A 10639-nucleotide genomic window follows, 5' to 3' on the forward strand; every position below is an offset into this window, starting at 1 on the left:
AGTGCTCACCTTTAGTCCATCCAAGATGTAGAGATATTTTTTTCCTTCTATCTATTTTTATTACTACAAAAAATTATTGGAATGATCCGATTAATAGTCAGAATAATTGACAGATTACCCAATTACCAAAAATAATTGTTAGAGAGAGCCCTATATTCGATCATGTCATTTCAAACCTGTATGACTTGCTTTCTTCTACAGAAGATATTTTGAAGAATGTCTTTGTAAGTAAAATGAAAGACAATGGAGTCCAAAACAACTTTTTTGTGTGTGTTGATGTTTTTTGATTAGGACGAGGGGTCAGGCTGTATTATATTGGTGGGGAAGTGTTTGCCGAATGTCTTAGCGATAGCGCCATCTTTGTTCAAAGCCCTAACTGTAATCAGAGGTATGGCTGGCACCCTGCAACAGTCTGTAAAATCCCTCCAGGTAAGAGATTCACTTACTTTTCATTGTCCTCTGCACCATCCATCCACCATCTGGAAATTTACGTCAAGCATTAAGATGTAACCGTATCCTCTTTCTCAGGCTGTAACCTGAAGATCTTCAATAACCAGGAGTTTGCGGCACTGCTGGCTCAGTCGGTGAACCAGGGCTTTGAGGCTGTATATCAGTTGACCAGGATGTGCACCATTCGCATGAGTTTTGTCAAAGGCTGGGGAGCCGAATACAGGTATGGACGATCAAAAAACTAAATAGTCTTAAATAGTACAGTAGCGCAATAGTGCAAATCCTAGGGTTGTAAATGGACCTGTAAAACTCTTTCTGGAGGTTTTTTGCCCTTTCCTATGCCATGTACCTTCTATGTAGATATCAGAGAACAATTTAAAATATTGTATCAATGCATTCTATGGCACCTTTAATTAGGGGTGTGACAATATTCTGATGTGTCCTGCGAGATCTGACTGGTCTCGCGAGAACGTGGCGATATCATCGCAAAACATTTTGCAGTGTTTACATTAGAGCTGCATGACTAATAGTTAAAATATCACCCACGCGATCTTATTCATGAATGACAACGATTCAGCGATGTCTATTACAACTGTTTGACTCGCTCCACTGACGCTTACGACGTGAAAGTTATTGAAGACATTCAAATCTGCATTCTTAAACAGTCTTTTTAACCACATAATCATCATTATTTCTTTGTTACAGACATTTAAATAACATGAGTACTGGGATAAAAGCTTATAGTTTGGGTATAAACACTTATTGTCTACAGTAGCGATCAAAACGATTAAAAAAAACTGCACGTTTTAAAAAAAAAGTATTGGTCATTGAATTATATATTAAAGAGATTTCAATAGTGAAACATCTTTATTAATTGAGACACTGGCTCCTTCGTTTTTTATTTATTTTGTTAAAATTTAAACTTAAGCAATGAACATTCTGTCAGAACCGCTCGTAAATTACGTAATTTTGTTTAGATTTCTAATCCTTTTTTTCTTCAGAATTCTGATCTCCAGTTTATAACAGAAAATAGTTTTTCAGTTTATCCAGAATCATGCAGCATTAGTTTACATGTTTATTACTGCAAATGATTCATTAAAATAGAAGTTTATTTTCATAAAGTACAAGTTCTTATCAAAATGCACCTCCTTTTTTTGCATTTTGTGTTTGTTTTTTTTTGTTGTTGAATAAAATACTGTTTTCCCCCTATGAGGATTTCTTTAAAGTTAAAAATCTCGTCTCGTTCTCGTGAACCCAATCTCGTGTCTCCACTCATCTCGTCTCGTGAGATAAGTGTCTCGTCACACCGCTACCTTTAATACAAATGAAATAAAATAAAAAATAAGAAGAATAGGTAAATATAGTTATATTTTATTTCTGAAATAAAATGAATAAAATAAATTAATGAATGGGTTAAATTATTTAAATTTATAACAGCTAAGGGGGTTTTAGGCACGACATGAAGCGGAGTGCCTAAAACCCTCTTAGCTGTTATAAATTTACTGTAAACCACGGCTTTAGGGGGATTATTGCTTTTTTATAAAACGGTTAGTTCCATTCCTCAATTCTGATTGGTCAGCAGCGGTGTCGTATTCATGATACGGCACTGCTATGACCGCTTCACTCAACGGTTTTGTGTATCATTGAACCCCCTTAGCAACCACCCTTAGCAACGTAAACACAGCTGCAGCAGTTAGGGACTACTTTTTACAGCGGAAGGCAGTTAATGATTTTACTTTATGAAAACGTACAACTATATAAATTAATATATATTTTTGATTTTAATATTTTTATTGTGTGGTAACCGTTTTATAAAAGCAATAAGGTACTTGAGGCCGTGCTGTATCATGAATAAATCACGGCTGATTTATTCCTGATTGATTCAGCCGTGATTTATTCATGATACAGCACAGCCTCTCGTACCTTATTGCTTAAATAAAATGGTTATTCCATATACGTAGTAAGGTTTCACAAAATAGTATCCGTAAGTTTATAACGGCTAAGGGGTTTCTAATAACTGTTAGAAATTCACTGTAAAGCATGGCTTCGTGGGGCTTATTGCTTTATTCATCACCATTGTAGCTTGAACATGACTGCACGCTGTTGAAATTGAAATGTGTTTTCCATGATGCATCCCGTGACCGTTGTTTGTCGTTGCGCAGACGACAGACAGTGACGAGCACCCCCTGCTGGATCGAGCTTCACCTGAACGGCCCCCTGCAGTGGCTGGACAAGGTCCTGACCCAGATGGGTTCGCCCTCCGTACGCTGTTCCAGTATGTCCTAATCGCCGTGACCAAGCTCTCTGTCCTCTGCCCCCCCAAAAACGACTGATTCTACAATCACGTGAACCGACAACTCGAAGAACAACAGACTTATTCGCCCCCTGCCCCCTTTCTTTCTCTTTCATAGTACTCGTGAGCCTTTCTCTATCCTCCCGACACTGATGTTCTCTCTCCGTTCGGACCTGAACGCAGCACTTGCTGTCTCATCAGCTTCATGCACCTTTAATTCTCTCTTGTTTTCTTTCATAAACCCTCAATATTAAATGTATTAGTAGTAGAATTTGAAATGTATATTGGTTTCTGTTTTCTTTTTACGGATTTTCGCGACGGAGGGAAGGGTGCGTATGTTGTGTGGAAGTTCAAGAAGGCAGTCAATAACTTCACACACTTGTAGCAGCAAGGCTTTTCCCCCTCTGATGAAGTAAATACGCTGATACTCTTCATTTTCCTGGATGCCGATCCCAAGCCGGCCGTTCAAGGAGGTTACTTTTTCTGGCAAAAAGTCACGTTCTTTGTTTTTATACACGTTGTTGTTGTGTAGATTGACACGGTAAGACTTAATCATGGTTTTTTTATTTCTTCAGTAATGCCAAAAGATACTCTACTTTATTTTTATTACCGTTTCCTCCCCCAAACCACTATCTAAGAATGTTGCCTTTGATTTGAGGCGTGCTGCTGTAAGTCATGCTTCTTTTCTTCAAACTTCTAGAATGTCTCTAACGTAAAGGCAAAAAAGACCCCACGTTCAATTCGAACCTTAATCCGCCCCTTAGAATGAACTTTTTATTCAGTAGTAAGCTGTGGAGTGGTTTCTTCAGAAAGTGGCTTCTTTTAGACTTTCGAAGGTATTAAAATGTCCGGAGATTTAAAATAAAAGACAAAAAATGCTAAAAAACAAATCCAAGTATTTAAGCTTTAAGTGTTAATAAACTAGGTTATCCTTCACACGATTACGAGATTTCTTTGTTTTTTCCCTTTCTCTTTCTTTTGGCTACTTTTTGTATTTTCATGTATTTTTATATATAAATATATTTAAGATCTTTAAAGCTCTCTTCCTTTTTATTAGAATTGAATATTTTTTTAGATCATGCCCTCTTTTTAAAGCAACATGGCTTCGTAATGAGATGTCCTATCATACGAAAACGTTATTTAGCATGGAATTTTTATAAGCGCAACTATCTTTTCTCCTCTTCCTCCGCTTTGGAATTCAAGCTGTTGTCCCGGTTTAACGTTTCGCCCTGATCTCGAACCCCCTGAAGTACATCGGATTTTCGTTTCCTTTTAGTTGCTTTCCTCTTATGATGCTGTATATCCCACCGCCCCTTGACATACGGTTACCTGAATCCCGCAGGTTCTATTTGTTTGCAATTGGGGAATAAAAAAAAGACTAAACGGGTTGCTTTTCCAGGGAGAACTGTGCAACTTTAGTGTGCGTGCTCGTTGTACAACTTTTACTAATGACTGTGATATAGCTGTCTGTTATTCTTTACTTGTTGTGGCAGTGACCAGGCGTTGCAAATATCCATTCCCCTCTTCCCACCTCTGTCTCCATATTTTCCTTCATCGATCTTAACTACTCTTGCGATTGTACTTTAAGTGCATCTAGTAAAAAGCTGACGAAGATGTTGTGGCCCTTTTTAACTTTTTTTTTTTTTTTTTTTTTAAAGCCGGCGAGTGGCCGTTAAGACACTGGGAACATTCTGTTTGCCATTTTTTGACTGGGTGTGGAAAGAAAACCAAATAGAACTGAAAGTGGACCAGACATATATGCATATAAATGTGTATATATAATTTTATTTTACTTTTTTCTGTTATTTTTTTTTTTTCCTATTTTGCAAAGCATTTAACAGTTGGTGAGCTTGTTTTACCATTAGAGAGATGTATTGGTAGGACGTGAACTTCAGGCGATAAGCTTTTCAGGCGTGTTGCATATGCAGACTTCATAAATACACTAATAAAAAGTTTTAATTCTCATGTTAACGCCTGTCTGGAGTCTTGTTTTTGTTATTGTTGCACAACTGTGATGCCACTTATGTTATCCAACAATGTACTGGGAAATAAGTATAACTTTTGAAAGCTATATATTATATAACTTGGGTGAGACTAAATGGTTATTTACTTGAAAACAGTTTTTTCATGCACCTGTCAAGTTTGAGATTTTGGGCTTTTTGGTGTTTCATAAAGTGTTTTTCAGACTACTGGAAAGAAAACACCCAAAAGAGACTGTTACGTGTTTCTTTTATAGCACTTTATCTATTACAATCCATATTTTTTCTCAGTTTTTCTCAAAATGAGTTTTTTCTCCTACACTTGAGCCATAAATCTCCACTTCAGTAACACTTACACACCAATCTTTACATTTTTCTGAAGGTTTTTACAGAGGGATTTGTTCATATATAATTTGCTTTTATACATTTTATTCCCCCCAAAATAAAAAAATAGTTTTCTGTCTGTTCTAAGTTTTTTTCTGAATTTTGAGTGACAAAATGAGAAACCCAAAATTTGACTCTGTCATAAATATTTAACGATTTTGAAACTGACTTCATCCAGCGTTTAGATTTTTGTACTAGAAATGTATGCAAATTAACGCATATTTCATTAAATAATCTCTTATTTGCATATTTAAACCTAACATTTTAAACTTGTAATACAATTTTTTTTTTGCAATTATCAATGTAATCAATTAACTGGGTAAAGTAAGGTAATGACTTTTTTTTTAAACATTTTTATATACCTCATTCACCTGCAGTGTTTCACCTTTATCATGTGGCATGGTAAACTAATGTGACATTTCTTAAAAAAACCCCGAAAGAACCCTTTTGGATTCAAAACAGCACACTTTGTGTTTACAATTGACTACACTGTAAAACGTTTTCACCAGTTTCAACTTAAAATCTTAAGGCAGCTGCTAAACTTAAGTTTTTAAGTTAAATCAACTTAAGCCATTTAAACTCAAGTTATATTGACTCATTTTTGTTGTAATAAGTTAAAATGACATGTAGTTTTAAGCTGATTTAACTTAAAAACGTAAGGCAGCTGCTGAAAATGTTCTAAAATGTACAGATCTTAATGCAATGACATGTTTTGGGGGAACATTTTATCATTTATATACAGTGGAGATCAAAATGAAAAAAAGTATAATTTTTCTAAATTTCAAGGTCACTGCTTAGTCCTATTTGAAGTTATCCTAACAGGAGTAGAAGGGCAATTTAAGCATATGCATATTTCATAAGTTAATTGTATTATGAAGCACATAATTAAAAAAAAAACTGATCAAAATTAGACAACACTTAGAGATGCATCTAAGTTTTTAGTGTTAATCTGGCAACTGGTGCTAATTGTATGTCAATTAATTATGACAAACCCAATTTAACTGGCAGCATTCCTCCAATTTTCACTGAGATTGCAAGATTGCGGATGCTGTAAGGTGACTGAAGCAGGAGGTTGTCCAGATGAAGGCCAAAGGGATGACTCTTTCAGCCACTGGTCATTTCAGATATGTGATGTCTCAAATATTGCAGGTTTACAATGACACTAATTCATTCATTTCCCCAAAAAGGCTGATTGTCCACATTAGGCAAATGCATGAGAAGACTCTCAATGGGGAATGGGTTCAGCACTGCAGCTTGAATTGCTTGCCAGTTTAAAACATAAAAAGGATCTGCTTCTGGATGTTTAAGAGAAGTCGGACTGAAAGCACACTCTGGAGGGGCCAAGACTCTTATCAGCTGAATAAATCAAAAGTCTAAAAGCTCACCTTTGCTGAGAAGCATGTTGTGTTGAGAGAGGAGAACTGTCCAAAGTTTACTTCAGTGATGATAGCAAGTTTATTTGGGTCTAATGGGAAACATTATGTTTGCAGTGAAAGGTGGAGAAGGAAGTGTCATGGTTCGGGGAATGTTTTCCACAGCAGGAGTTGGGCCTTTTATACAGATACATGGCAGGGTGAATGCAAATGTTTATCAGAACCTCCTTCAGCAACATGCAGTTCCTTCCCTGCAAGCATCTCCCAATCAGCCTGCAATTTTCATGCAAGACCATGCTTCTGGAAAGCAGTTCCATGAAGCTAAGAACACTTAAATAATGCAATGGCCAGCCTGATCAAGTCCTGTTCTAAATTTCTGGAAAATCCTTGGTGATAAAGTTATGAAAGTTAAGAAACCCACTACAGTTACCAAACTGTGGACTAAGATCACACCAGTGCGAGCTGAGAAACTAGTGATGTGCTGAAGTCACTTAAAGAATTGGCCTCAACACTTCCTACTAATTTCTGACAGCTGTAACCCTCAAATTTTATTTGTAATATCATTTGTACTACACTGTCCACAAAATAAAGTTTTTTTGTTCACCCAAAATTTGAGCTGTGAGTAAACTACTGTTTTACTAATGTTTGACAAAATAGCCAAGGCATTTTGTCAAACATTAGTAAAACAGTGGTTTACCTACATCTAATATCCCTTTAAATTCTGAGCGATAAAGATTAACAATATCAAAGACTAGCAGTCATAGTTATAACATTCATAGTCTGGGGATGTTATCCTGGCTTTCTATCCTATAACTGGCTTTATTTCAGATGCTGGACTCAAGCAGACTTTGGCCAAAGTGAATAAAGGAAGATTATGCCTTTAGAAAATAGGAAAATAAATACATGTTCTGTAATTGTTAATATACGAAGACATGATCAGGGGAATCTCAGCACTAGAATACCATTGATATGAAAGCGGGCTCTTTTGACCACTGGGACCCCCAAGGTCTAATCTTCTGTAACCATCCTAGACCAAACTATGTGGATGAAACCAAGTTCACTCTTGAAAATAAAAGTGCTTTAAAAGGTTCTTCACAGAGGTGCCATAGAAGAACCATTTTTGGTTCCATAAAGAACCATTCAGTCAAAGGCTCTTTAATAAACCATCTCTTTCTTACCTTTTTTGTAATCTGAAGAACCTTCTTTCGCCACAAATGACTTTTTGTGAAACAGAAAGGTTCTTCAGATGTTAAAGCTTCTTTATGGAACCATTTAGACAAAAAAGGTTCTTCTATGGCATTTTTAAAAGGGTACAGCATTTTTTTAAAGGAAAAAATAATGCTGCTGTGTACTTTCTTACCAACAGGGGGAGCAAGAGCTCCAGTAACAAAAGTCATTTCTGAGATCAGTTCAGCAGCCCATCAAATGCCTGTCAGATAGTCTAGTCAATTAAAATCTGAAGATAGAGTTTTAGGATTGAATTTGGTCACTTTATGAGGCTTAACTGAACTAAATTTTGTTATAATTGTCAAGCTAAATGTGTAAACTAAGTACATCTGATCTTACCATTTTATTTTCATTATAACAAAGCCATTGAGTCCTTTAACTTTCGGTGACTGTGCACCAGAGACGTCTTATAAAAACGAATTTGCTTGTTTATTAGTAGACATCACAATGAACAGAAGCAGTGTTTAGGCTCACTCTGAATCAAGGCCTCACCGTCAGTTAGGTCCGTAGTGGCCTCGATGTTAGGCGAGACCCAGAGCCAATCAGTTGCTAAAAGCTCGGAGGCGTATTGCAGCATTCGTTAATCATTCCTCTCCCGTTAAAACCCCTCTCTGTGGTCGGGATAGGCACTAAGTGGTTTCTCCAAGTTACACTGTAATAGTTTATAATTTATGTGGCATTTAGTCTCGAAGTTACATCTGGTTTGGCAGCATTTCGCAGTGTAAACTCCAGTGGCTCGTTAATGTGCGCCAGAAAACATTTCCCAAAAACGTATATTTACTTACAAACGGACTTACTGGAAATGTATTCTAAATAGGCCTATTGGGTTTGCAACTCAATCAGAGGACGCAGTTCTCGATACTACTGTGGTCCCGGTAACTATTCAGGGTCAAACTGTTATGTCCGACTCTCGGTAATGTAAGTATGATACTGTTTTCCATTCTGAGCTCGCCGTCTTGGCTCTCCTCATTCACATGATTGGTTAACTATGAGATTTCTTTACATATAATACCTTACTGACCCTCACAATGCCTTGTGTTATTCTTTCCGGATCATTCAAGAGTAGCTCCATTGTTGAATTTTGTCCATAGGGAAAGAGCAATCATGTATAAGTTATGGCCAACTAATTAAAACATCATCCTAACCTATACTTGACCCTGACTCCTTTACAATGGGCTCTACGGATTCCTTTGTGCACTGCCCTCTGACTTGTCCAGTGTGAAGTGTTGGATGTCTTCTGAAGTCTTTTTCCTGCTACTTTGGCAAAGGTCTGCAGCAGTAACTGGAGCACAAGGGCCCTGCAAAGAATTAATTAGGCTCAAATGAGTTTTTCCACCCATGGTAAGCACTGACAATGACCAGGATATACAGGACATCTGAAGGGTCATGTAGTCTCTCAGTCTGTGACCCCCAAGAGACCTGTAGGAGGAGTAGTTAATAGGATAGTTTGCCCAGAAATGACTGTCATGACCGTACTTACAGTGAGGAAAAAATGTATTTGATCCCCTGCTGATTTTGTACATTTACCCACTGACAAAGAAATTATCAGTCTGTAAGATTTATTTTGACAATAGCTGCGTTTCCATAACAGATTTGCACAAAACTTTGATGCTATTTTATAAATGTCAATTAAAGAGTATTGCGAAATGACGGCGTTTCCATTAACCAACGTTATGCGACTGAAATGTAATTTTTTAGTTGGTCATGGCAACAGATTTTTGTGGGATTTTGGCTATATTTAATTGAATGTGACCTGTAAATGCGAGAAAAAAAAAAAAAAACATTGCTGTTTTGCAAAATATTCTTTTTTCGAATTCCCTAAAAATAACCTCCTCATGTGAGCTTAAAAACTTTTTTGCGATGTAAGGGAGTTTATGTGCAACTGACGCGTTTCCATTAGGCATATTTTCAATTCCCAATTTCAATTTGTGCAATTTAAAGGGTAATGTAAATGCAGCTAGTGAGAAACAGAATCACAACAGATACAAAAAAATCAAGAAAAACGCATTTAAAAAAAGTTATAAATCGATTTGCATTTTATTGAGAGAAAAACGTATTTGATCCCCTATCAATCAGCAAGATTTCTGGTTCCCAGATGTCTTTTATACAGGTAACGAGCTGAGATTAAGAGAATTCTAATAAAGGAAGTGCTCTTAATCTCAGCTTGTTACCTGTATAAAAGACACCTGTCCACAGAAGCAATCAATCAGATTACAAACTCTCCACCATGGCCAAGACCAAAGAGCTGTTCAAGGATGTCAGGGACAAGATTGTAGACCTACACAAGACTGGAATGGGCTACAAGACCATCGCCAAGCAGCTTGGTGAGGAGGTGACAACAGAATTTGAGATGGAACACAAAATAACTGTCAATCTCCTTCGGTCTGGGGCTCCATGCAAGATCTCAACTTGTGAAGTTTCAATGATCATGAGAACGGTGAGGAATCAACCCAGAACTACACGGGAGGATCTTGTCAATGATCTCAAGGCAGCTGAGACCATAGTCACCAAGAAAACAATAGTTAACATTACTCAAGAAGGCCCAAGAAGCAGCACATTAAGGTCCTGGAGTGGCTAAACCTTAATCCCATAGAAAGTCTGTGGAGGGAGCTGAAGGTTTGAGTTGCCAAACGTCAGCCTCGAAACCTTAATGACTTGGAGAGGATCTGCAAAGAGGAGTGGGATAAAATCCCTCCTGAGATGTGTGCAAACCTGGTGGCCAACTACAAGAAACGTTTGACCTCTGTGATTGCCGACAAGGGTTTTGCCACCAATTACTAAGTCATGTTTTGCGAAGGGGTCAAATACTTATTTCACTCGTTAAAATGCAAATTTATAACTTTTTTGATATGCATGCTTTGTTGTTATTCTGTCTCTCACTGTTCAAATGAACCTACTATTAAAATTACAGACTGATCATTTCTTTGTCAGTG

The 10639-nt window shown here is 37.1% G+C and overlaps 1 protein-coding gene across 2 annotated transcripts in view; it reads left to right on the forward strand.

The window, feature by feature from the left end:
• smad2 (SMAD family member 2) overlaps nt 1-4715 on the forward strand; it is a 45743-nt gene extending 41028 nt beyond the window's left edge. For both annotated transcript variants that reach the window (XM_073829095.1, XM_073829096.1), the window contains 3 exons: nt 292-429; nt 529-673; nt 2613-4715. In XM_073829095.1, the coding sequence (XP_073685196.1) occupies nt 292-429; nt 529-673; nt 2613-2736 (407 nt within the window). In that variant the 3' untranslated portion in view covers nt 2737-4715. The remainder of the gene's footprint in view (nt 1-291; nt 430-528; nt 674-2612) is intronic.
• The last annotated feature ends 5924 nt before the right edge of the window (nt 4716-10639 follow it).

The sequence above is a fragment of the Garra rufa genome, chromosome 23 (genome assembly GCF_049309525.1).
Source record: "Garra rufa chromosome 23, GarRuf1.0, whole genome shotgun sequence".
In the NCBI taxonomy this organism is placed as follows: Eukaryota; Metazoa; Chordata; class Actinopteri; order Cypriniformes; family Cyprinidae; genus Garra; species Garra rufa.